General features: G+C 47.2%; 1 protein-coding gene across 1 annotated transcript in view; it reads right to left on the minus strand.

Moving 5' to 3' along the window:
* Positions 1-3,196: 3,196 nt before the first annotated feature.
* LRRC66 (leucine rich repeat containing 66) overlaps positions 3,197-27,463 on the minus strand; it is a 30,223-nt gene continuing 5,956 nt past the window's right edge. The window contains exons 2-5 of the mRNA XM_055139991.1: positions 13,942-14,111; positions 9,878-10,067; positions 4,032-6,451; positions 3,197-3,280 (exon numbers count right to left, since the gene is read on the minus strand). Of these exons, the coding sequence (XP_054995966.1) occupies positions 3,197-3,280; positions 4,032-6,451; positions 9,878-10,067; positions 13,942-14,111 (2,864 nt within the window). The remainder of the gene's footprint in view (positions 3,281-4,031; positions 6,452-9,877; positions 10,068-13,941; positions 14,112-27,463) is intronic.

Raw genomic sequence — 27,463 nt, forward strand, 5'->3', positions numbered from 1 at the left:
AATGTATATTTAGATGCCAAAATATTTATTCTGTGGTATAGAGGAGGAAGTTTCTCTCTGCTAGCTTATATTTTCTCAGTTCAAGGATGGGAAAATTTCAATGTAGCAACTGGGATCAAGGAGAACAGGCTTTCATCAAGGATGAGTGAAGGCCTCATGTGTTTGGAAATAAGTGAATAAACCTTCAACGTAGATTATTTAAATTGTATGATGTCATGAGATGAAGTTGGAAAGGTATGATGTGTGTGTTTAGGTGATGAAATTGGGTCTTTATACAGAGGAGTAGAAACTATCAAGGGTTTTTGAGTAGCAGCATGGCAAACAGATATGATGATTTGGAGATTGGAGGATTATTTGTGGGGATAGAGAGAGGTACTAGAGTTAAAAGCCTAAAACTAAGCTAAGTGATACATCAAGGTGTGCTCTGTAGGAGAGTTGAGGGTAGAAGTTACCAAGAGTTTCCGAGGAGCTAGATACTGTAGGAAAGTGATGATGCCAGCAGTTGATTTGGAGAGGTCCTTAATGCCCTTCTCCAAAACTCTGTCACCTTCCATCTTATACTACCTGACATGCATTCAGTAAAACAGGGTGCTTTCTACCCATCCCTGCCGTGTTTGAGTTGGGGTGGCTTGTGCTAGACCTGGCAGTGCTCAGTGAACCATATGCAGTGCTGGGAATTGAACTGTGGTCGCCATGTGCAAAGCAGGCACCATAAGCCCTATATTTCTGGCCTGTAAATCAGAGTTCTAGCTGGGTTTATTAGGTGGGTTTCTGTTGACCGAGAAAGAGATGATGGGAAATCATGTGAATGGTAGAAAAGGGTTAGTTTTAGGGCCTAGCAGGTTCTATGTGAATGTGGGGACATGGGGCTGAGAATGTGAGAGTGGAGTTTGGGAGGGAGGCTTGGCCTCGTGTTATAGACCAGGAGACTGGCCGTGAAGCAGTGGAGTTAGTGAGGACTGAAAGGCATGTCAGGGAACCCTGGACCACTGGTCCTGAAGTCTTGATGCACAGAAGAGGGGGGGGGGAGGAAGGAAAGAGAGAAAACATAAGAGGAGACTGAATGAGAGGAATAGCTCCAGGGATGCTCTCACCCGAGTAGGATTATGGGGAAGTACCATTTCTTTGGCAAAAAAAAGTCTTGAAATTTCAGTTTTAATTTACATTTTTTCCTACAAAATGATCTTTAACATATTTAAATATAGAGAATTGTGGGGCCAGAGCAATAGTACAGTGGGTAGGGCACTTACCTTGTACATGGCCAACCTAGGTTTGATCCCTGACATCCCACACGGTTCCCCAAGCACTGCCAGTAGTGATTCCTGAGTGCAGAGCCAGAAATAAGCCCTGAGCATTGCCTGGTATGACCTGGGCATACCCCCCGCCCCAAATAGAGAATTGCTCTGAGTTCCACCTATTTTGCAGTTTTATGATCAATGCAAAAATAATCATGTAGAATTCACCAAAATCTTGTTCAGCAGTTGCATCTAAGTTCTCCGATGTGTACAGAGTTTCTTGAATTCCCTTTGATTTCAAGTTCACTGACTTCATCTTTGTTGTCCTAAAGCAAGTCCTCAAAGAAACAGCAAGTTCACACCCGGGAACCTAGAGTCTGCATTCATGTGCAGTGAAAGTTGGAATCATTCTCTGATTATTTACTCTGCTCTCTTGTGTGCTCACAGAGTTGATTTTATTTGGGAGTTCTTGTTGTGACATCACCTGATGCTTGAGTACTATCCAGTACCCATACTGGTCACCACCGTTCATCTTACACCCTTTGTGTCATGCGCCTCGGGAAGTCATACAAACTCCTCCTTCGTGTCAGCACCTTCTACAAAAGCCAGTTGGGTAGATTCTACGCTGTCCCAGGTGATCTTGAAGGTCCGGTGATGAGGAACTCTATCGAATTCATACTGGAAAGCCTTTGGGCCCCTTCCCTGAGATGTGCTCAGGGTAGACTCTGAGGGACCATCAGGAAAGCATGGCAGGGGCGACTTCAGTGTAGGATCCCCATCTGAGCACGCCGAGTCCTTAAGTGCGTAGTGCCACACTGCAGTGTCACTGGAAGAAGCTCGAAGCCAGTCTGGGGTCACTTCACCAAAAGGACTGTGGTGCCGGAATCTGACCAGAGTCCACGGCTGTTTCCCCAAGTCCTTAAGTGAGAAGTGCCACACTGCAGGGTTAGTGGCAGGAGCTGGGAGTCGGTCTGGGGTCACTTCACTGACAGGACTGTGGTGCCGAGATCTGAGAGGAGTCCTCGGCTCTTCCCCCAAGTCCATAAGTGTGTGGCGCCACAATGTGGTGTCAGTGGCAGGAGCTGAGAGCTGGTCTGGGGTCACTTCACCCACAGAACTGTGGTTCCGGGATCTGCCCAGAGTCCGTAGCTCTTCCCCCAAGGCCTTAAGTGCGTGGCGCCACACTTTGGTGTCAGTGCCAGGAGCTGGGAGTCGGTCTGGGGTCACTTCACCAACAGGACTGTGGTGTCGAGATGTGAGGGGAGTCCTGGGCTCTTCCCCCAAGTCCTTAAGTGAGTGACGCCACACTGCAGTGTCAGTAGAAGGAGCTGGGAGTCGGTCTGGGGTCACTTCACCGACAGGACTGTGGTTCCGGGATCTGAGAGGAGTCCTCGGCTCTTCCCCCAAGACCTTAAGTGCGTGGTGCCACACTGCAGTGTCAGTAGAAGGAGCTGGGAGTCGGTCTGGGGACACTTCACCAACAGGACTGTGGTTCCGGGATCTGAGGGGAGTCCTGGGCTCTTCCCCCAAGTCCTTAAGTGAGTAGCGCCACACTGCAGGGTCAGTGGCAGGAGCTGGGAGCCGGACTGGGGTCACTTCACCCACAGGACTGTGGTGCCGGAATCTGACCAGAGTCCACGGCTGTTTCCCCAAGTCCTTAAGTGAGAAGTGCCACACTGCAGGGTCAGTGACAGGAGCTGAGAGCTGGTCTGGGGTCACTTCACCAACAGGACTGTGGTGCCGAGATCTGAGAGGAGTCCTCGGCTCTTCCCCCAAGTCCATAAGTGTGTGGCGCCACACTGCGGTGTCAGTGGCAGGAGCTGAGAGCTGGTCTGGGGTCACTTCACCCACAGAACTGTGGTTCCGGGATCTGCCCAGAGTCCGTGGCTCTTCCCCCAAGGCCTTAAGTGTGTGGCGCCACACTGCGGTGTCAGTGGCAGGAGCTGGGAGTGGGTCTGGGGTCACTTCACCAACAGGACTGTGGTGTCGAGATCTGAGCGGAGTCTGTGGCTCTTCCTCCAAGTCCTTAAGTGAGTAGCGCCACACTGCAGGGTCAGTGGCAGGAGCTGGGAGCTGGTCTGCGGTCACTTCACCAACAGGACTGTGGTTCCGGGATCTGAGGGGAGTCCTCGGCGGAGTCCTGGGCTCTTCCCCCAAGTCCTTAAGTGAGTAGCGCCACACTGCAGTGTCACTGGCAGGAGCTGGGAGCCGGATTGGGGTCACTTCACCCACAGGACTGTGGTGCCGGAATCTGACCAGAGTCCACGGCTGTTTCCCCAAGTCCTTAAGTGAGAAGCGCCACACTGCAGGGTCAGTGACAGGAGCTGGGAGCTGGTCACCCACAGAACTGTGGTTCCGGGATCTGAGGGGAGTCCTCGGCTCTTCCCCCAAGTCCTTAAGTGAGTGACGTCGCACTGTGGTGTCAGTGGCAGGAGCTGAGAGCTGGTCTGGGGTCACTTCACCCACAGAACTGTGGTTCCGGGATCTGACCAAAGTCCGTGGCTCTTCCTCCAAGTCCTTAAGAGAGTAGCGCCACACTGCAGGGTCAGTGGCAGGAGTTGGGAGCTGGTCTGGGGTCACTTCACCAACAGGACTGTGGTTCCAGGATCTGAGGGGAGTCCTCGGCGGAGTCCTGGGCTCTTCCCCCAAGTCCTTAAGTGAGTAGTGCCACACTGCAGGGTCAGTGACAGGAGCTGGGAGCTGGTCTGGGGTCACTTCACCAACAGGACTATGGTGTCGAGATGTGAGGGGAGTCCTGGGCTCTTCCCCCAAGTCCTTAAGTGAGTGGTGCCACACTGCGGTGTCAGTGGCAGGAGCTGAGAGCTGGTCTGGGGTCACTTCACTGACAGAACTGTGGTTCCGAGATCTGCCCAGAGTCTGTGGCTCTTCCTCCAAGTCCTTAAGTGAGTAGCGCCACACTGCAGGGTCAGTGGCAGGAGCTGGGACCTGGTCTGCGGTCACTTCACCAATAGGACTGTGGTTTCGAGATCTGAGGGGAGTCCTGGGCTCTTCCCCCAAGTCCTTAAGTGAGTGGCGCCACAATGTGGTGTCAGTGGCAGGAGCTGAGAGCTGGTCTGGGGTCACTTCACTCACAGGACTGTGGTTCCAGGATCTGAGGGGAGTCCTGGGCTCTTCCCCAAAGTCCTTAAGTGAGTAGCGCCACACTGCAGGGTCAGTGGCAGGAGCTGGGAACTGGTCTGGGGTCACTTCACCAACAGGACTGTGGTGTCGAGATGTGAGGGGAGTCCTGGGCTCTTCCCCCAAGTCCTTAAGTGAGTGGCGCCACACTGCGGTGTCAGTGGCAGGAGCTGAGAGCTGGTCTGGGGTCACTTCACTGACAGAACTGTGGTTCCGGGATCTGACCACAGTCTGTGGCTCTTCCTCCAAGTCCTTAAGTGAGTAGCGCCACACTGCTGGGTCAGTGGCAGGAGCTGGGAGTTGGTCTGGGGTCACTTCACCAACAGGACTGTGGTTCCGGGATCTGAGGGGAGTCCTCGGCGGAGTCCTGGGCTCTTCCCCCAAGTCCGTAAGTGAGTAGCGCCACACTGTGGTGTCACTGGCAGGAGCTGGGAGCCGGACTGGGGTCACTTCACCCACAGGACTGTGGTGCCGGAATCTGACCAGAGTCCACGGCTGTTTCCCCAAGTCCTTAAGTGAGAAGCGCCACACTGCAGGGTCAGTGACAGGAGCTGGGAGCTGGTCTGGGGTCGCTTCACCCACAGGACTGTGGTTCCGGGATCTGATCAGAGTCCTTGGCTCTTCCCTGGCATCAGTGTCACGAGCACTTTCCACCTGAGCCTGGCACGAGTTAGAGTCTGGATGAGAAGATTTCTCCAAAGGACCTTCATGATTCTCAGCTCCCCGCAGAGTCACCTGGAAGGTGTGATCCTCTTGACTCTCCAAGTCCTTCCTCACCCCATAGTCCTCTTCCTCACTGGCTCTAGACCTCTCCTTCTGGTCAGCCTCATCTTCACCCCCACACCCTTCCTCTTCCGAGTCTGTCGAACTTAGAGTAAACAAAGACCCTTCATCGGAATCATAGATGATGCTCAGGTCAGACCGAGTGCCTGGAGTAACGGGCCTCTGCGCTGGCTCCGGGTTGGCAGGCATGGTGCCCTGAGCACTGCCCCGTCGTGGGGGGCGCAGGGGTGGGGATGAGGTTGCAGCCCCCACATCGTAGTCCGCGATGCTGCTATCGTTGGGTGAAGGCGCTAAGCCAGCACGGCTCTGCGGGGGTCCCTGCGGCTGCCTCGCGCTGGGCAGATTCAGGTAAACAGGCTCTTGTGCGGCCGCAGGTGGTAACTCTGTGTCCCCTCTCGGACCGCTCTGTCCGGTCCTCGGGGCCTCGCCCTGCCTTCGTCCAGCAGAGAGAGCCACTGAATCCGAGGCGGCCTGCACCGGGCCAGCCGGACGCTCAGCAGGCGACTCTTCCCGGGCCACCGCGTCATAAATCACTTCTCCCGCGTGGTCAGCCCTGGGCGTGTGCTCCTGGGCAGCTGAGATGAGGGCGTCGGGACCCCCACGCGCTCGTCCTTGGAGAGCCCCAGGGGCGGCGCTGTCCTTTGCAAAAGGTGCTTCTTGGCTTTTGCTCCCCACGGCGGCGGCGGGGAGGACCCCACCTTCCTGGACCCGGCGGCCGGGCTTTAGGCTGCGTGGCCCCCCGCGGCTCTCGGGAGTGACCACGTCCTGGTGGGCGCCCGTCACCGGGAAGGGGTTCTGGTTCTGCTGGGGGGTTCGGGCGTAGGCCCACGCGAGCCCGTCCGGCTCCCGGGGCTGCCGGATGCTCCCCGCGACCTCGTCGTAGAAGCCCTCGTTGGAATAGGCCACGTGCGGAGGCGACTTTTTGCGCCCGCCGCCCCGCCGGGCCCACAGTCGCTCCAGGTAAGGCCTCGCCAAGGCCCCGAGGCCGAAAGCCAGGAAGAAAGTGATGAGCACCGACAGGCTCACGGCCAGGGCGAGGTCGGAGGAGCCCGAGGAGCGGGGCTCGCGCGCGACCCCCGCAGCCTCCGCGGTCCCCCGCGGCCCGCGGCGGTGCAGCTCCAGCTCCCAGCGCGGGGGACCCGCGGGGTCCGGGCCTTGCTGCAGCCCCTCTGCGGGGTCCTCGCGCTCTCTGCGCTGCCGCCGCCTCGGGGAGCTCTTCTCGGTGGCATCCGCACTCACCGGGGGCTCTCTGGGAATCCTGCGTGGGGAGGTCCCCCAGCAAGCCTCCTCGTTCCCTGCAAGAGAGATGAAAACGGGCGTTGAGCAGGGGGCATGCTGAGTAAGATGCCACTGATTCTGGAAGGTTCTCTGGAGCCTCTAGCCACATGTTCTAGATCGCCTTCAAGTGCAAAAGGCCACTTAGCTGCCAACGGCAAGCACGTCTGCACAGAGTAAGACTGTTGTCTATGAGCCCAGCGGCGTGCATGGTTTTAGGCTCTGAGTTGACTGCTCCTAATGGGGCCAGCCACGCCACGTCTCTTCCCACCATATCTCTGCCTGCTGCCTATTTTCTAGAACATTCCATCTGCCCCCCAGCAAAACTTGCCTTAGTGCTAACCCATTTGGTACCATCATTTCCTCACTATTCCTCAGGTTGCAAACAAACAAACAAAAAAGCATTCAAGTCTTTCTACTGGTTCCTGATACTGAGCCCTCAGCACTTAAACTGCTAGTTGTTTTTTTTTTCCTTAAGAATCAAACAAGTGGGGCTGGAGAGATCATACAGTGGGCAGGGCACTTGCTTTACCTGCGGCCAACTAGGGTTCACTCCCATATGATCCCCCAAACACCCCCAGGAGTAATTCTTGAGCCCAGAGCCAGGAGTGACCCCTGAGGACAGGTGTGACCCCAAAACAAAACCAACAATGTAAAGATAAAAAAGAATCAAACAAGTGTGGACACAACATGAAGACTTCTCTCCAATCTCCAAAGTCTGGGCAGGATGACATGTTTCTCCTTCCATGGTCCCCCTAAATAGACACGAGGCCAGGCCTCAGGTGGGGAAAAGAAGAAGGGGAGCTGGGAAACTGGCTCAAAGTCTGGAGTGCATGCCCTCCACCCCCAGCTCTGCAAACCTCCTCAGCACTGATGGGTGCAGCTCTGGTCCCCTCCCACCCACAGTCCCAGCACTGCTGGGCCCAGACATTATGTGCCAGGCCTAGTTGACTCTGTGTCCTGGGAGTAGTGGCCCAGAGACTCCTGAGCACTGCTTGGGCGGCTCCAAAAATAAAAAAGGATAGAAGAGGGAAAGAAAGAAAGAAAGAAAGAAAGAAAGAAAGAAAGAAAGAAAGAAAGAAAGAAAGAAAGAAAGAAAGAAAGAAAGAAAGAGAGAGAGAAAGAAAGAAAGAAAGAAGGAAAGAGAGAGAAAGAGAGAAAGAGAAAGAGAGAAAGAGAGAGAAAGAAGAGAGAAAGAGAGAAAGAAAGGGAGAGAAAGAAAGAAAGGAAGGAAGAAAGAGAAAGAGAGAGAAAGAGAGAAAGAAAAAGAGAAAGAAAAAGAGAAAAAGTAAGAAAGAAAGAAAGAGAGAGAAAGAAAGAAAAAGAAAGGAAGAAAGAAAGAAAGAAAGAAAGAAAGAAAGAGAGAAAGAAAATTTCTTCTCCCTGACTTTGTTCTTTTTTTTTTTTTTGAAAAATAAAAACATTTTATTTATGAATATTAACCTTTTTGGTACTAGACATTTTTTTTAAATCAATTTATTTTTTTATTTTTTATTTATTTTTTATTATTTTTTTTAATTTATTTATTTTTAATTAGAGAATCACCGTGAGGGTACAGTTACAGATTTATACACTTTTGTGCTTATACTTCCCTCATACAAAGTTTGGGAACCCATCCCTTCACCAGTGCCCATTCTCCACCACCCGTAAACCCAGTGTCCCTCCCACCCTCCCCAATCCCATCTCCCCCCCACCCCACCCTGCCACTGTGGCAAGGCATTCCCTTCTGTTTTCTCTCTCTAATTAGCTGTTGTGGTTTGCAATAAAGGTGTTGAGTGGCCCCTGTGCTCAGTCTCTAGCCCTCATTCAGCCCGCAACTCCCTTCCCCCACATGGCCTTCGACTACAATGTAGTTGGTGATCGCTTCTCTGAGTTGACCTTTCCCCGGAACGTGAGGCCAGCCTCGAAGCCATGGAGTCAACCTCCTGGTACTTATTTCTACAGTTCTTGGGTGTTAGTCTCCCACTCTGTTATTCTATATACCATAGATGAGTGCAATCTTTCTATGTCTGTCTCTCTCTTTCTGACTCATTTCACTCAGCATGAAACTTTTCATGCCCATCCACTTAACTACAAAATTCTTGACCTCCTTTTTTCTAACAGCTGCATAGTATTCCATTGTATAGTTGTACCAAAGTTTCCTCAACCAGTCATCCGTTCTGGGGCATTCAGGTTTTTTCCAGATTCTGGCTATTGTAAACAGTGCTGCGATGAACATACATGTGCAGATGTTGTTTCGATTGTACTTTTTTGCCTCTCTGGGATATATTCCCAGCAGTGGTATTGCTGGGTCAAATGGGAATTCAATATCTAATTTTTTGAGAGTCGTCCAAATTGTTTTCCAGAAGGGCTGAACCAGTCGGCATTCCCACCAGCAGTGAAGAAGGGTCCCTTTCTCCCCACATCCTCTCCAACAGCGGTTGCTTTTGTTCTTTTGGATGTGTGCTAGTCTCTGTGGTGTGAGGTGGTATCTCATGGTTGTTTTGATCTGCATCTCTCTGATGATTAGTGATGTAGAGCACTTTTTCATGTGCCTTTTGGCCATTCGTATTTCTTCCTTGGTAAAGTTTCTGTTCATTTCTTTGCCCCATTTTTTGATGGGGTTGGATGTTTTCTTCTTGTAGAGCTCAACCAGTGCTTTATATACCATTGATATCAACCCCTTATCTGATGGGTATTGTGTAAATATCCTTTCCCATTCTGTGGATAGTCTTTGTACTGACTTTGTTCTTATACTTAACCGAGAGAACCAACAGTGGGATGCTGGAGGGACCAAGGCTCTCCAGAGTGTCAGCTCCAGCAGCAAGTAGCATATCCTAACACCTTTCAGGAATGGGAGGAAAGGAAAATACTTTTTCAATATTCTTTACTTTGTCCTTTTGTGTAGGAATAGAATCATACCTTTGGAGGCTTAGCAAGCACATAAGAGAATCCTGCTTTGGGGCTGGAGAGAGGGCTCGGTGGTCTGAGCGCGTGCTCTCTGTGCAGGAGGCCGGGGCTGCAGCCCCCGCACTGCTGGAGTGATCCCCAAGCGCTGCTAGTGCTCCCTCTGGGCCCCGGCCCCCTTCAAATAAGGTTTCAAGTTTTAAAAATTCTTTGATCAATTATTTGTTAAGCATTGAGATAAAATAAATATGGTTTTCAGGGTCCTGAGGGCAAAATTCTCTCCTTGTGAAATTTCTGTTTCTGACCAAATCCGATATTTTCTGAATTCTTAGAGCTAACTAGCTAAATCTTTCGTGAGCTGAGAAAAACAGTTTGGTTCCACTGACATAGCACAAAGGAGACTAATACCCACGACTGTCACTATTTCAAATGAGAGGCAATCTTCCCCCATGTTTCACTCTCCCACCCCCCCCCCCCGCCTCGCCCAGCTGTTCCCCCTCCTCCCCGGGGGGTTTACCCTGGTTTACACAGATCACCCCAGAGAAGAGGTACGGATTTACCTATAGACCTGTTGCAAATTCCTTCCCACTTTTGCCTCCAGGACTCAGAAAGGACATTTTGGAGGACAGCCACACTGCAGTCACACTGCCATTGGTTACCGGTCAAGTCAATCTCCAGACGGGGCAGTTCCAGAGCAATGAGCATCATGGGTAGGATGGCGGCCAGAGCATTGTGGCTGAGATCCACAACCTGCTCAAGAAGAAACAAAGGAAGAACTTTCTGTGAGAAAGGACACTTAGAGACAGAAGGCAGGAGTTATAGACATTGTCCTTTTCTCTCTGGGCATGGTAAGAATTTAGCACTGGCTCAGGAGTCGGAGGATTCTGGTATAAATCTCTGCTGTCTTCTTAATGACTCTGTGAGCCTCAGAAAATAGTTTGCTCTCTAAAAGTTTGCCTTCTGGGGGCCGGAGTGATAGTATAGCACGTAGGGCGTTTGCCTGGCATACGGTCCATCCAGGTTCAATCCCCAGCATCCCATATGGTCCCTGAACATCACCTGGAGTAATTCCTGAGTGCAGAGAATATTCCTCAGGAGTAACTCCTGAGCATTGCTGGGTGTGACCCCTAAAGCAAAAGTAAATGAATGAATAAATAAATAAATAAATAAAAGTTTGCCTTCTGAGGCAGTGGCAGGACTAGAAGTAGGTGCACATGTTATTTATTTATTTATATTGAATCACGATGAGATACAGTTATAAAGTTGTTTGTGATTGGGTTTCAGTCATACAGTGTTCCAGCCGTCATACCTGTCCCCTCACCAGGTGCACACCTTAATTATGGTGTCTTTATTAGAAGCTCATTTTCCAGGCCTCCTTTCCTATGAGTTCTAACTTGCGCTATTAGATAAAAATCTAGAATACCTGTGATCACCAAAGTCCACAGTTAGATACCAAGCCTGGGATTTCTCCAAGCTCTGTAATCCCTAAGGAAAGCGAGTTCAAACAAACACTCAGACCCGCCGCCACTGTGTACAGAAATGGGGCTTAAAATACATGTAAGGGGGGCTGGAGAGATAGTGTGGCGAGTTTTTGCCTTGCATGCAGCTGACCTGGGTTCAGTCCATGGTACCCCATATGGTGTCCTGAGCACGGCCAGGAGGGATTCCTGAGCACAGAGACAGGAATAAGCTTTGAGCACCACTGGATATGCCCCAAAAACCAAAAAGTAAAAAAATATATACATATATACATATACATGTGCTAAACGCTCCATATATACATCTATACATTCACATACACTAAGCTGTCTGAAACAAAACAAACATGATGTAGATCTTCAAAGATCTGACTATTTGGTAGGAATTCTATAGGAATAAAAGCATTAATGACTAGCCATACCTAAAACTCATTCTCTTCAGCTGGATTAAGTACAATGAGGAGAAAGCACAGCATCTTCTAAGTGTTTGGAAAGGGAGTTAGGAAGCCAACCTGGTCTGTCTGGAAGTCTCAGGATAGTTTTCCTGATGAAGGGACATTTCACAGCAAAAACTGGAAGGATTCGGGCTGGGAAGATAGTAGGGGGGCTAGGGCACGTGTGCCTGACCCAGTTAGATCTCTGGCACACAGAGACCCCCCTCCAGCACCACCAGATGTAGTTCTGGAAGTGCACCCCCAATATCACGGAGGGGGTCCCTGGTAGACTGTGGCATCTGAAGCCCGAACCTCCCCACAGTCTTGGTGGCCAAGAATCACTGAGAGTGCCCCTGCGCGTCTGTGTGGGACACCTCACCACATAGACACCCGCAAGGAAGTTAGAAAGATTAATAAGATTAGCTCTCCCAGGCAATGGGGAGGGGCTGAGATGGAAACACAGGTTAGAGGCCTGGGACGTGGTCCAGTAGTACAGACGTAGCCTTTTATGTGTGAGACCTTGAGTTTAATCCCTGGCACCACCCCACATCACCAGGCTGACTATCCTCTTCCCTGTCAATAGCCCTCCCATCCCCGCTATCCTACCATCACCACCATGCACATACCACACACTGTAACAATGTCAGAAAAGAAAAAAGAAAGGTAGGAATGCAGTAAGCAAGGGGACAATGTCCCAAAAGGAGGCTGCAGAGGTGAGTGGGGGCTAGGCCCTTGTGAATTTAAAAAAAAAATTTTTTTCCGGGGCTGGAGCAATAGAACAGCGGGTAGGGCGTTTGCCTTGCATGTGGCCGACCCGGGTTCGATTCCCAGCATCCCATATGGTCCCCTGAGCACTGCCAGGGGTGATTCCTGAGTGCAGAGCCAGGAGTAACCCCTGAGCATCGCCGGGTGTGACCCAAAAAGCAAATATATATATATATATTTTTTTTCTTTTGGGGGGCCCCACCCGGTGATGGTCAGGGCTTATGACTGGCTCTGCACTTAGGGGTCACTCCCTGACAGGCTCAGGGGACTATACAGGGTGCCAGGGATCAAACCCAAGCTGGCTGCTTGCAAGACAATCACCCTACCCACTGTTCTGTGGTTCCAGCCACCTTGTTATGAATTCTTCAAAAGATTTCAAGCAAAATGTAACTTAATTGGGCTTTCAAGTATTGAAAGCACTGTTCAAAGCACTTTCTGCATCCTGAAGCACTTCATTCTCAGGAAGCTCAATGCGAAATGTCTTGAGTCATCTCCACGTGACAGATGAGAAAACCCAGGACAAGAGAGAGTTGTTGCCATGGTTGACTGGGTTTAAATCCAGGCAGTTGCTCTGGAGGCTGCGCCCTCCCTCCCCCCCACCCTCACGAGTGTCCCTTTAACAGAGGACAAAATTTGGTGGTGGCATTCAAATGCAAAAAGGACAACGGGAGGTTTCTCCTGCAACCATGCCTGTCCAGCATGTTAACAGAACTGGACATACCTGTCTGTACTGTGTTTTTAACAGAAGAGCCGATAGCCACAGTAGTATTGGGCACCTTAATGCAGCTGGTCCAAACTGGGACATGTGGTATACATGTGGTATATGCAAGACATACACCAAGGATGGTGAAAGAGCATATACAAATTGTGCATTAGTGATATTTAAACTGATAGCATGAGAAGAGAATATTTGGGTCTATCAAATTTAAAAAAATATATTACTAGGGCCTGAGAGATAGCATAGGGGGTTTGACATTTGCCTTGCATGCCACCAATTTCATTTTGATCCATGGTACCACATACAGCCCCCCAATCACCATTGGGGTCCACTCCTAAGCACAGAACCAGGAATAAGCTTTGAGCACCTCTGGGCGTTCCCCAATACCCCCTTTCCCTATATATATTACTAAAATGGAATTCTCCTGCTTTTCCCTGAACCAGCTCCCGGAACCATGTCAGCCTCTCAAAGAATAGAGGCTGAGAGAAGTTCACTGTGACCTTGATCACTCTATCATTGGTCTGGTAAGTAAGTGGATAGTGCTGTACACACAGAAGCTGTTCTTACCTGGCGTAAGTGTGATTCCATGGCCAAGTTGGGTATCGAAGGGCCACTAGCCTTCAGAGCCCCTTATGGTCTTGGGTTGCTGACCTCAGCATTGACCAGAGAGCTTTACAGGACAGTCCCCACATAGTCCAGGTCACAAAAACCCTCAGGACTTTTATTTTTCTTTTTGGGTCATACCCAGCGATGCACAGAGGTTACTCCTGGCTCATGCACTCAGGAATTACTCCTGACGGTGCTCGAGGGACCATATGGGATGCTGGGAACCGAACCCGGGTCAGCCGTGTGCAAGGCAAACACCCTACCTACTGTGCTATCTCTCCAGCCCCAACCCTCAGGACTTTTGATTCCCTTAAAACCTAGGGAAGAAGCTGGCTAATCACTCAGAGGAAATTTCTTACCAACTTAAGGGGGAACTTGGAGTTGGGTTTCATTTGACTGCTAAAATAGAAGGGGGCAACTCTTGATGCTGAGTGTATTAAGTTGGAGTAAACTTCATGCCTACTACTAAATTTTAAGGGAAGAGTACTTTTAGGTGAGTCCTAAAAGAGACTTTAAAAAAGCGTTACAGTCAAGACAACTAGGCATGAAGAAGAAACGCTTTAGTGGAAACATTGCTCTAGTATAAATTGCCCATATGTGCATATGTTCAAAAATTACATAACCTTTAATTTTTTGAGGCTCTTGAAGGCTTCCGGATAAACTCTGAATATCTTGTTGTTGTTCAAATAGAGGTTCTCCAGTTGCAGGCAGTTATGGAAATCAGATGAAGTAATTTTGGAAATCTCATTGAAAGACAGGTCCAAACTCTGTAATGACTTCAGTTTCCACAGTCCTGTTCAAATTAAGAAGGAAATTAAGATATCAGCGGGTGATGCTTTCTGCGGCGTTGTTTATAATGCTGAAACACTTGGTGCTACCTTAAGTGATCCCCTATAGAGAAAAATGATCAAATGAAATATGCTACTGCATTCTATAAATGCTCTGCCATCTTAAAAGGGAACGGAGCTGATCAACACAAACTGAGATGGCAGGAAATATTTAAGTTGCAGGAGAGTATAGGGGATGATTTTAAAAGTATTAGGGAAAAGGAGTCATACACAAATATATATATGTATATATAATGTATATATACATATGGGCTGGAGCGATAGCACAGTGGTTGGGCGTTCGTCTTTCATGCGGCCGACCCGAGTTCGATTCCTCCGCCCCCTCGGAGAGCCCGGCAAGCTACCAAGGGTATCAAGCCCGTGCGGCAGAGCCTGGCAAGCTACTTGTGCGTATTGGATGTGCCAAAAACAGTAACAATAAGTCTCTCAATGAGAGACATTACTGGTGCCCGCTCGAACAAATCGACAAGCATATACATATATGTATATATATATGTATATATATATATATGCGTGTGTTTTGAGTGAGCAGAGAAAAAGGCTTGGAAAGTGATGAATTAAACTATCAGTAGCAGCAGGTAAAGGGATGTATGTGATAAGCTTCAGTACCGGCATTGTAAACCATAATACCCAAAAGGAGAGAGACAGACAGACAGAGACAGAGACAGAAAGGAGAGTGCCTGCCATAGAGGCAGACAGGGAGATGTTGGGGGCACAGGAGGGAAACTGGGGATATTGGTGGTGGGGAATGTACACTGGTGAAGGGACAGGTGTTGAAACATTACAAGACTGAAACCCAATCACAGACAACTTTGTAACTGTATTTCTCACTGTGATTCAATAAAAAGTAAATAAAAATAAAAACCCTACTAGTAGCAGTTATCAATTAGGATTAGAATAGAATCGTAGAATAAAGATCAAACTTTATTTTATTTTTAAATCCCATATTATTGATTTTTTTCATGAGTTTTCAGTACTGTCCGATTTCGGGAGTAGATCTTCACACTTCTCTATACGTAAGCCTCTCTCACCACAGTTCCACGCTATCAAACTGACCCCTCTCCCCCGCCCTCCTCCTCTGTCTTTTGGCAACCTCTATGTTTTTCAGAGTGCAGGAGTTACTTTTGTTATGTGTTTCTTGTTTGTTTGGGTTATACATATTTAGCATGAGTAAAATTATCCACTAATTGTCTTTCATTTTCTCACTTAGTTCATTTAGCATAATTGCCTCAAGTGCCATCCATGTCTCAAAAGACTCAACTTTAAAAAAAAAAATCCAGAGTAATAATCCGTTTAGTACATAACTTCTTTATCCAGTATAGCAGTTCCTGCTTTTTTCTCTAGTATTGGCTTTAAATGCCTCGCTCTGACCTTTCCTTATGATGCTATGTTTAATACCTCATATAAATTTTTTATATGCATGGTATAGGTGGATCCTACTTTGCACCCACACAGCCACCCTGTATGATTGGTGAATTCAGACCATTCATGTTTAGGGTGACTACTGACATCTGGGACTTAATCATTACTATCTTTTATTTTCTAGTTATTTTATATTGTGCTGCTGTTACCCAAGAGTTTCTGTCTTTTCCTTTCGATGTTTTTCCCTGGTGATTCTCTCAATTTCTTCAAGTTTTCTTCTAATGTCTCTCTCAAGAATTTTGTTTTGGGGCTGGAGCGATAGCACAGCGGGTAGGGCATTTGCCTTTCACGCAACCGACCCGGGTTCGATTCCCAGCATCCCATATGGTCCCCCGAGCACCACCAGGAGTGATTCCTGAGTGCAGAGCCAGGAGTAACCCCTGTGCATCGCCAGATGTGACCACCCAAAAAAAGCAAAAAAAAAAAAAATTCTTTTTGTGTTTATCAAGGAATTTGAGACAGTCTTTTAAATTTTTTTAGGTTTTGGGGCCACATCCGGTTGTGCTCAGGGTTTACTCCTGGCTTTGTGCTCAAAAGGATCAGTCCTGGTGGTGCTCAGTGGACCGTAAGTGGTGCTGGGGATCAAACCTGTCAGCTCTATGCAGGGCAAACACCCTACCCACTGTACTGTCTCTCCAGCCCGAGTCTTTTTGCATTTAAAAGTCTTTTGTGTGTGTGCAGGTATTGTTTCCTTTACATTTAAACACATACTATCACATTTGTCTTCCTCTAAAATGCTTTATTATGTCACTATATTCTTATTTATGTTTTTATTTCATGTTAAAATTTATCACCAAACTTAAGAATTTGTTTCCATTTCCCCTTTTTCCTGTTAAGCAACTCCTTTTAAACATTTCTTGCACTGCAGAAATGTTGTATGGTGAATTCTGGTGGTGGTAAATACCGTTAGCGTTTGCTTATCTGGGAATGACAGTTTGCAGGGTAGAGCATTCCAGAGTGCAATTTTGTACCTTTTAGAATTGTGCTGTCATTCCACAATCTAGCCTATGGAGTTTCTACTGAGAATTCTGATAGCCTTCTTAGGATGCCTTTTTGTGTTAAATGCATCCACCCCCATGCCCCGACTTTAATATTTTTCTTTATCACTGACTTTTGATAAGTCATGTGCCTTGCCATATAATTTTTTAGACTTAAAAAGAGTCATGTGCCTTGCCATATAATTTTTTAGACTTAAAAATGTGTTACATCAGTTTCTGAATCTCTATGGTAACTACCAGTTATTATTTTAACATTTTGGTTTTGGGCCTGTATCGGGCCGTGCTCAGGACTTACTCCTGCCTTTGTGGTTAGGGGTCACTCCTGATGGTGCTTGGGGGACCATATGTGGTGTCAGGACTCAAACACTAGCCTCCATAATGATTAATGATTAATAATAATCCATAATTAATAATAATCCATAATGATTATTTTAAATCTGTGCTGTGAGATTCCCCACTTTCATGTCTTAGAAGATTAGTTTTGGGTGCAGTCCTGGGGACCCCTTCACACAGCAGGGTTCACCCTGGAAATTCCCTGAGCACTGTGAGGGTGGCCTGGGTGAGCCCTGGCCCCAAGGGACTCGGACAGCACCGCCTCTTTGGGCCTTTGAATCCAGACACAGCCCGGGGCCAGGGCCTCTGAGCAGGACTGGGGAGGACCCTCAGCCCCCACCTACAGCTGCAAAACAAAACAACTTCTGAGAAGTATTCTTTTTCATTCTGTTGCTGACTTTCTCCTCCCTTCCTTGTCCCTTCCTTCCTTGCTGTTTTATCCAGTAGGAGGCACTTTGGCTCTGGATTTTGGAGTTCTGTTCTCCATTTCAGACCCTTGCGTGCGAGGAGAGAGGAACTTGAAGGTTGGAGGGGCCTTGGGGTTTCTTCCTTTGCTGCTCTGCACCAGGAGCATAAAATCCCCAGCCATTCCCCTCTCCTCTGATGCCGGGAGGCCTTCCCCGTCTGATTCCGGTGTCCCGGGGCTCGGCTCCTTCCTGGAAGCCCGCTTGGGGGTGTCCGCTGACTGGTTCTTGGCTGTGATGTGAAGGCTGTCTGGCCCAGAATGCTAATGAAGGGGGGGAAGGCTGGGGAAATCCTTCTCATTCTGACTCCCTAGGTCAGGTCTCCCTCTGCTGGGCCCTTCCACAGGGCAGTGCTGACAGCTGTTGAGGCTTAACGCTGCAGGTGCCGTGGGGACGGGCCTCTGGCTGCCAGGAAGCCTCCCCTGCCATGCTTCCATCCCTGGGATGCGGCCTTGCCCCAGCTCCTCGCCTCACATACGTGGATGTTTCCCCTCTCGGCGAAGGAGCTATTAGATACCTCGGAGCCTTGCAAGAGCTCAAAGTCCAGTTTCTTTCCTCTTGACTCAGATTGCAGGGAAAACAACCCTTCCACACCTCACACACACACACACACACACACACACACACACACGGCCCTTCCAGTCTGAGCTTCTGGTTTAGCACAGATGAGGGCGGGAGGGGCAGGAGGGAGAGCTCAGCCTGATGTGCTCCTGGGTCCCAAGTCCAGTCACCACGGCCCGTTTCCGGCAGCCCAGGGCTTCTTTCTTTCCCTCCTTGGTGGGGAAGAAGCTCACGGGGGTTCTGGATGGAGAGCCAACCCTCCTCTAACACTGACCATCGGCCCCCCACCTCCCACCCCGCCTTGCCTATAATTCACATGTGGTGGTGGTGGTGGTGGTGGTTTCATTATATGATTCTCGGAACTTCAAGTTTGCGCTTTTATTCCGTTCTGTAGCTATCGGCTTTCTTTGCATGCCTTATTACTGATCACGACAACTATTTTCTAGGCATTTTAAAAATTTTCAAGGTCATCAAGCCACAGCTATCTTTATTTATTTATCTATTTATTTAATGTATTTCGTCTCCAGCAAAATCATCTAATTCAGCTTGGTCTCTGCCACTCTATTTCACTCGAGTCCAGAGCCACCAGGAGGCCCACTTGGCACGGAAAGTAAAGGTTGAAAAGGAGGTGCCAGTCACAGCAATCTTCCAAATTTGATTTTCCATATGCATCCTGCAAAGTGCCTGCGTTTTTACATTTCCTTCTGCTCTGCTCTCACGTGGAGAGTCTGTGTCTCTAACAAAGGCCTCCATACCAAATCAGCTCGACTCAGTGGCAGAAGGGTTCATTTCTTGCTGGCCATCTGCAAGGTGCTGATTATGCAGGCATGATGACAATGGTTGTAGAGCTCTGTCATCTTTGGCACATCCAAAAGTACAGAATAAACAAGAGATCCTAAGGATAACTCAGTCAAAATATCATGAGCAAGGCATTCGTTGCTGATGACAAATATAGCATAGAATCCTTGTGCCTGGTTGAGTGACAAGAACACAGACATGAAGAAGTGCTCCCAAGTGCTATACACCCACCACCCAGACAACGAAGTTAACTGTTGTCTGTCAGAATCACATCTTTGTGAACTCCTGTCATGTGCCGTCAGTAGACCAGAGTTCACAGAGTCTGGCCTGCACAAAATAGAGGTCAAAACATAAATCAGAAGGGGCTAGAGCGATGGTACAGTGGGGAGGGCATTTGCCTTGCACTTGGCCGACCTGAGTTCAACCCCTGGCCTCCCATATGGTCCCCTGAACACTGCTAGGAGTAATTCCTGAGTGCAGAGCCAGGAGTAACCCCTGAGCATCGCCGGGGATGACCCAAAAAGCAAAAAATAAACAAACACACAAAAATAAGCCCTGAAATAAAACCCCAGAAATCAGAGAGCCAGTACTAAGGATTTGATAGAAAAATGCGTATTTCTAGTCACTTAGGAGCTGCGAGTTCCACCTGGCACAGAGCAGCAGAGCCGAGTGCGGATCTTAGCTGGGGCATACACTTATACAAGATTATTGCTTTGTAGTCAGGTCTATATGAAAAGTAGGAAAATAAAGGATAGGCCAAGCCAAAGAGACCTTGTTAAAAATGAAAGAGAACGGGGCTGGAGCAATAGCACAGCCGGTAGGAAGTTTGCCTTGCATGCAGCCGACCCGTGTTCAATTCCCAGCATCCCTTATGGTCTCCCGAGCACAGCCAGGAGTAATTCCTGAGTGCATGAGCCAGGAGTAACCCCTGTGCATCGCCGGGTGTGACCCAAAAACCAAAAAAAAAAAAAAAAATGAAAGGGAAGGAATCAGAGCCATAGTACAGTGGGTAGGGTGCTTGCCTTACCAACCTGCAACCAACCTGCAACCAACCTGCGTTCAATCACACACACACACACACACACACACACACACACACACACACATACACACCCACAAAAAATACACCCCCCCCCCCACACACACATGACCCTCCCCCCACAGGAATTTCTGAGCCAGGAGTTAAGCCCTGAGCACTGCTGGGTGTGGCCACCAAAACAAGTCAAATAAAGGGAGCCAACCAAGGCTCAGCTGGCTATTTGGTAAAGAAGTTCTGCCATATTGGTTTGCTGACTCCAGAGCCCCGCCCATTTCCCCAGAGCACTTTAGTCTGCCCTCCCTGCAAACCCGTACCTCCTGCAGCACTGCCCGTACTCTCCAGCCAGGAGGCACCCGCCCAGACTTAAACTCTACTCGTCCATAGTGAAACAGTTTGCTAAGCAGTTTAAATGTAATCTCTGAAAGAATTACATTTCTGTTCTTTCCTTTTTTTTTTCTTTTTGGGTCACACCCGGCGATGCACAGGGGTTACTCCTGGCTCTGCACTCAGGAATTACTCCTGGCAGTGCTCAGGGGACCATATGGGATGCTAGGAATCGAACCCGGGTCGACCGAGTGCAAGGCAAACACCCTCTCTGCTGTGCTATCACTCCAGCCCCAAGAAATTACATTTCTTGGTGGAGAGAATAGCCCTATATACTTTAATATGTAAACATATGAGTCTGGAAGTAAAGTTGAAACTATTTTCCTGGCCCATCTGGAGATGTGAACTCATAGTTCCTGCAACATTCTGGTGCTTACGTGCACTGAATTGAGTTTGCAGGTTTAGCAGAGGCAGAATATGCCTAGCTTTGGGACGGAGGGAAGACTTTGTATTATAAAACTCCTATTTAATTGTGTAAGCTTTTTATCTTTTTATGCTTTAAGCATTCCAAAAGCATCTCCTCTAGGTCCTTACAAAGTTGTGTGTGTGTGTGTGTGTATGAGTGTGTGTTTGTGTGTGTGTGTGTGTTGGGGTGGAGGAGTTTATGCCCATTTGAAAATGACTAATTACAACTTGTAGCTGGCGCTGTGGAACAGGGTCTGTTTAATGTCTTTTCTAAATGAAGAAATATTACTTAGCAAAGAAATAAGTATTCCTTTGACTCCACCTGGTGGTGCTTGAGGACCCATGTGCTGGGACTGGACCCGGGGCTCCCACATGGGAAGCTTAGCACTGTCTCCCAGCCCAGGAATGTATTTCTGATATGGTCAACAATAGGGGTAAAATCCCAAAATAATTATGCGGGAAGAAGTTACATTCAGAGTAAGATGACCTGTTGGGGCCAGGGATGTTACTCAGTGGTAGAGCGTATATTTGATCTTGCATGTGAGACGCTGGGTCCCCTGGAACCCCCCCAACTCTGTATTGTATGCTTGCACTTAAACATAAAATGTGAATGATTCTACAAGACAGAAAGACCATAAGAGGAGCAGGGGAGAGGGGATGGAGGGAAAGATCATAACTGAGGGGGATGAGGCAACTTTGGAGGTGATGGGTAGTTTGTTATCTTGATAGTGATGGTTGACCTTGTGGGTCAGTGTGGTTCATTTTTTTAAAAGTTCAATTATATATGTACATATATATGGGCTGGAGCGATAGCATAGCGGATAGGGCATTTGCCTTGCACATGGCCGACCCGGGTTCTATTTCTTTGTCCCTTTCGGAGAGCCCGGCAAGCTACCGAGGGTATCCCGCCCGCGCAGCAAAGCCTGGCAAGCTACCTGTGGCATATCTGATATGCCAAAAACAGTAACAACAAGTCTCACAACGAGACATTACTGGTGCCCGCTTGAGCAAATCGATCAACAACGGACGACAGTGCTACCGTGGTACATATATATTCCCGCCACAGTTGCAAAGTTGTTCATGATTGGGTTTCAGTCATACAGTGTCCCAACACCCGTCCCTTCAGTGTGGTTCAGAGTGAGAGTAGTGAGGAGGCGGGGCCCGGAACGTCATGGAGCAGCTGCTGAGAGTCCTCCAGAGGTATGAGCAGTAGACGCGAGATTACTGACCATCATAAATATGAGCAATTGTAGGGAGAGGTGGTGCTGGGAGCCGTGTGGTGCCAGGGATCTAGCCAAGGTCAGCGGCATGTGTGTACCTTAACCCCTGGACTCTCTCCTTGACACCGATGCAGTAAAATTCGGGTGTGTCTGAAACCCTGCCCTCTAGCTTAATGACATAATTTAATTTTATTACTTTAGAACCTGAGTTGTCTTTGCTAATATTGTTTGTTGGTATTTCAGCAATTCAGTAGCAACCACAATGAAATATTTCATCCCCTACAAATGAAAAATATAAGTTTGTTTGCTTTTCGCTTTTGTTTTTGGAGTCATACCCACAGACTGAGGCTGCCTTGGCGATGTGCAAGGCAAGCGCCGTATCCACTACACAATCTCTACAGCCCCTAATTTTGCTATTACTTATTTGTATTTGTATATAAAACAATACACAGATTGGATTTTTAAAAAAACCTGTTTTGAAAATCAGGTATGACTTAATTTCATTTCTAACACATTCTTCTCTTCGATTCTGGAAATTTAGTGCATTAATAACAAATTTGTTACATCTGATCTGTCAATCTATCTGGTGAATTCTAGTCATTCAGTCTGATGAATTTCCAGGCACTAAGTGGGCTTTACTATGTTGTGATAAAAATAGGACAGTATAATTGGAGAACAATCCTTATTTTTAAAAGAACTTTTAAGTGAATTCCCCTTCTTACCACCCATTATTACCACTGTACTGGAAATGTGAAGAAAAGGTACCATGAAAATATTACTCTTAAAATCATGGATGGCTTCTGTTTTGTAAATTGCATTGGCTGGCACCTTCTCTGGGTGTTTTCCCAACATGAAGCTTATTGGTGACATCACAGCTGACTATGACAATAGAATCAGCTGGTGTTGGATTAGTCCCGATATTTCTTTATCCTTGCAAGAGAGGACTTTCCTGGATGAAACAATGTGCTTCTATAAGTTTTTAGTCCGAGTCATCATCTTAAAACATGTGCAGCATGATTTCTAAAAGTAGAAATGTGCCTCATGGTTGGTTGCTAATTTACTGCTTTCTGAGATCTCTGTCATTTATTATTAATTTATTAATTTAGAGGAGTGCAAGCACCTCTACAAATAAACAAACACAGATGCTTCTCTCTTTTTTACGAATTAGAGTGACCTAGGACTCCCATCTCTGGCCAACATTAACATTTTTATTTCTTGATTTGGGGAGGAGGCACCCCTGGTGGTGCTCAGGGGCTATTCCTATCTCTGTGCTTGTGGTGTTTTGGAAGCTAGGGGCTGTGCATGCAGGCAAGCCTCTTCTCTCCTTTCTCAGGGACCCTCAAATGAACATTTTAAAAGATGATTTGAGATTTAGACAAAAGCCAATTAAATTTTTTGTAAATAGATTGTCATTCACAATTTGTGCCAGGAGACTAGTAATAATATTTGGTAAGTATATTTCAAGCTTAGAAATACTTTAATCTTTAAAAAAATCTATTTTAGCAATTACCATTGATTAGGTCAAATGCTGGGTTCAGGTAGATTCTTTTTTCTTTTTTTTTTTTTCTTTTTGGGTCACACCTGGAGATGCACAGGTGTTACTCCTGGCTCTGCACTAAGGAATCACCCCTGGCGGTGCTCAGGGGACCATATGGGATGCTGGGAATCGAACCCGAGTCGGCCGCATGCAAGGCAAACTTCCTACCCGCTGTGCTATTGCTCCAGCCCCTCAGGTAGATTCTTGAGATGTGTTTTTCCTGTAACCCTCCTCCCAATTTTAAGTCTTACAGCACCCAGATATTACCTTTGAAGGGCTGAGAATAAAGGAATCTAAAAGGAACAAAGAGAAAGTCAGAAAAGGAGGGAAAGGGTTTTAGAGTCAGACTTACCTAGCCCAAGTACCAGAATCATGAAGTAAGAGGGGATGCTAGGGAGCACTTGAGCTTGTAGAAATGGAAAGTGAATGATGATGACGGAGAATAATTCAAATTGTACAATCAAATTGTACAATGCTCGGGGTGGAGAGGTCTGCCAAAGACGCCAATTAAACTCCAGGCTGCCTCTGGACGTTGCCCTGTATGCCCTTGGCCTATGGAATTGCTACAGTTCTCATGGAATTGCACAGATAGATGCTCATTTCACTTCCTGCTATGCCATCTTTGTGAGTTTCCCTTTCTCCCTGGTGTCACTGGAGGTAGAAGTGTAACTTGAGAAATCCAAGATGGGCCTGTATCTGCATTTTTCCTGGGGTATCTAGTGCTTCAGTGGAACAGGACTCACCCTAACTTTCAGTTTACTCTGGGAGTTCATGTGCCTTCTGGTGGTGATGCCCAGCGTTTCCTTCTTCTTGTGGTGGAATAGCACTTTGACCTGTTCACCTTTCACCTCCCTGTCTTTCCCTTTCCACTGAAGCAGCGAGTGGCTCCGTGATCACTGCAGGGCACGGGCAGGGGAGGGCACGAGGCAGGCAGAAAGCAGAGGACACATCTTTCTGACTTTTGTCTCCCAAAGCCCAGAATCTCTAGAAGAAAGGAATTTATAGGTCTGACAAATAATTTGGACAAAAGAAACAGTATCTTCCAAGATGGGAAAACTGAAATAAGTACTCTGGTTAGCAGGGGTAAGGGAAGAACACACACACATACACACACACATGTACACACACATGCATGCATGCAATATACACATATACACTCACACATATGCACACTTTTTTTTTTTGCTTTTGGGTCACACCTGGTGATGCTCAGGGGTTCCTCCTGGCTCTGCACTCAGGAATTACTCCTGGGGGTGCTTGGGGGACCATATGGGATGCTGGGAATCGAACTCGGGTGGCTGCATGCAGTGCAAACATCCTACCCGCTGTGCTATCGCTCTAGCCCACACACACGCTTTTTTAGAGTATTAAGATTCTGGAGTCTTTTTTTTTTTAAATTAGTAGAGTGGATTTTTATTATCAATACTCATTGATATTAGTTTTATTTATTTATTTTTTTTAAAATTTATTTATTTTTAATTAGTGAATCACCGTGAGGGTACAGTTACAGATTTATACACTTTTGTGCTTATGCTTCCCTCATACAAAGTTCAGGAACCCATCCCTTCACCAGTGCCCATTCTCCACCACCCGTAAACCCAGCGTCCCTCCCACCCTCCCCAATCCCATCTCCCCCCCAACCCCATCCTGCCACTGTGGCAGGGCATTCCCTTCTGTTCTCTCTCTCTATTTAGCTTCTACGGCCCGCAATAAGGGTGTTGAGTGGCCGCTGTGCTCAGACTCTAGCCCTCATTCAGCCCGCAACTCCCTTCCCCCACATGGCCTTCGACTACAATATAGTTGGCGATCGCTTCTCTGAGTTGCCCTTTCCCCAGAACGTGAGGCCAGCCTCGAAGCCATGGAGTCAACATCCTGGTACTTATTTCTACAGTTCTTGGGTGTTAGTCTCCCACTCTGTTATTCTATATACCATAGATGAGTGCAATCTTTCTATGTCTGTCTCTCTCTTTCTGACTCATTTCACTCAGCATGAAACTTTTCATGCCCATCCACTTAACTACAAAATTCTTGACCTCCTTTTTTCTAACAGCTGCATAGTATTCCATTGTATAGATGTACCAAAGTTTCCTCAACCAGTCATCCGTTCTGGGGCATTCGGGTTTTTTCCAGATTCTGGATATTGTAAACAGTGCTGCGATGAACATACATGTGCAGATGTCGTTTCGATTATATTTTTTTGCCTCTCTGGGATATATTCCCAGCAGTGGTATTGCTGGGTCAAATGGGAATTCAATATCTAATTTTTTGAGAATCATCCAAATTGTTTTCCAGAAGGGCTGAACCAGTCGGCATTCCCACCAGCAGTGAAGAAGGGTCCCTTTCTCCCCACATCCTCTCCAACAGCGGTTGCTTTTGTTCTTTTGGATGTGTGCTAGTCTCTATGGTGTGAGGTGGTATCTCATGGTTGTTTTGATCTGCATCTCTCTGATGATTAGTGATGTAGAGCACTTTTTCATGTGCCTTTTGGCCATTCGTATTTCTTCCTTGGTAGTTTCTGTTCATTTCTTCGCCCCATTTTTTGATGGGGTTGGATGTTTTCTTCTTGTAGAGTTCAACCAGTGCTTTATATACCATTGATATCGACCCCTTATCTGATGGGTATTGTGTAAATATCCTTTCCCATTCTGTGGATAGTCTTTGGATTCTGGTCACTGTATCTTTTGCGGTGCAGAAGCTTTTTAGTTTAATGTAGTCCCATTTGTTGATCTCTGTTTTTACTAGATTGCTTAGTTCTGTGTCACCTTTGAAGATACCTTTATCTTCAATATCGTGGAGGGTTTTGCCGACCTTGTCTTCAATGTACCTTATGGTTTGTGGTCTAATGTTGAGGTCTTTAATCCGTTTTGATCTGACTTTTGTGCATGGTGTCAGGTCAAGGTCTAAACCCATTTTTTTTGCATGTGGTTGTCCAGTTGTGCCAGCACCATTTGTTAAAGAGGCTTTCCTTGCTCCACTTCATATCTCTTGCTCCCTTATCAAAGATTAGATGATCATACATTTGAGGTTGTGTGTAGGGATATTCCACCCTGTTCCATTGGTCTACAGCTCTGCCTTTGTTCCAGTACCATGCTGTTTTAATTGTTACTGCTTTGTAGTAAAGTTTGAGGTTGGGGAGGGTGATGCCTCCCATTGTCTTTTTCCCAAGAATTGTTTTAGCTATCCTTGGATGTTTGTTATTCCATATGAATTTTAGGATTGCTTGATCCATTTCTTTGAAGAATGTCATGGGTATACTTATAGGGATCGCGTTGAATCTGTATAATGCTTTAGGGAGTATTGCCATTTTGACAACATTGATTCTCCCTATCCACGAGCAGGGTATATGTTTCCATTTTCTCATGTCCTCTTTGATTTCATGGAGTAGGGTTTTGTAGTTTTCTTTGTAAAGGTCTTTTACTTCCTTGGTTAAGCTGATTCCGAGGTACTTGATTTTCTGGGGCACGATTGTGAATGGGATTGCTTTTTTCATGTCCCTTTCCTCTGCCTCATTGTTTGCATATATGAAGGCCATGGATTTTGGGGTATTGATTTTGTAGCCTGCAACTTTACTGTATAAGTCTATTGTTTCTAAGAGTTTCTTAGTAGAGGCTTTAGGCTTCTCTAGATATAGTATCATGTCGTCTGCGAATAGTGAGAGTTTGATTTCTTCCTTTCCTATCTGAATGCCCTTAATCTCTTTTTCTTGTCTAATAGCTATCGCAAGTATTTCCAGTACTATATTGACGAGGAGTGGTGAGAGTGGGCATCCTTGTCTTGTACCCGATCTCAGAGGAAAGGCCCTTAGTTTTTCCCCGTTGAGGATAATGCTTGCCGTAGGCTTGTGATAGATGGCTTCGACTATCTTGAGGAAAGTTCCTCCAAACCCCATTTTGGCGAGGGTTTTCATCATGAAAGGATGTTGGATCTTGTCAAATGCTTTCTCTGCATCTATTGATATGATCATATGGTTTTTATCTTTACTTTTGTTGATATGCTGGATTATGTTGATTGATTTCCGAATGTTAAACCATCCTTGCATCCCTGGGATGAATCCCACTTGGTCGTGATGTATGATCTTTTTGATGAGTTGTTGGATCCTATTTGCTAGTATTTTGTTGAGGATTTTCGCATCGGTG

The sequence above is a fragment of the Sorex araneus genome, chromosome 5 (genome assembly GCF_027595985.1).
Source record: "Sorex araneus isolate mSorAra2 chromosome 5, mSorAra2.pri, whole genome shotgun sequence".
NCBI classification, from domain to species: Eukaryota; Metazoa; Chordata; class Mammalia; order Eulipotyphla; family Soricidae; genus Sorex; species Sorex araneus.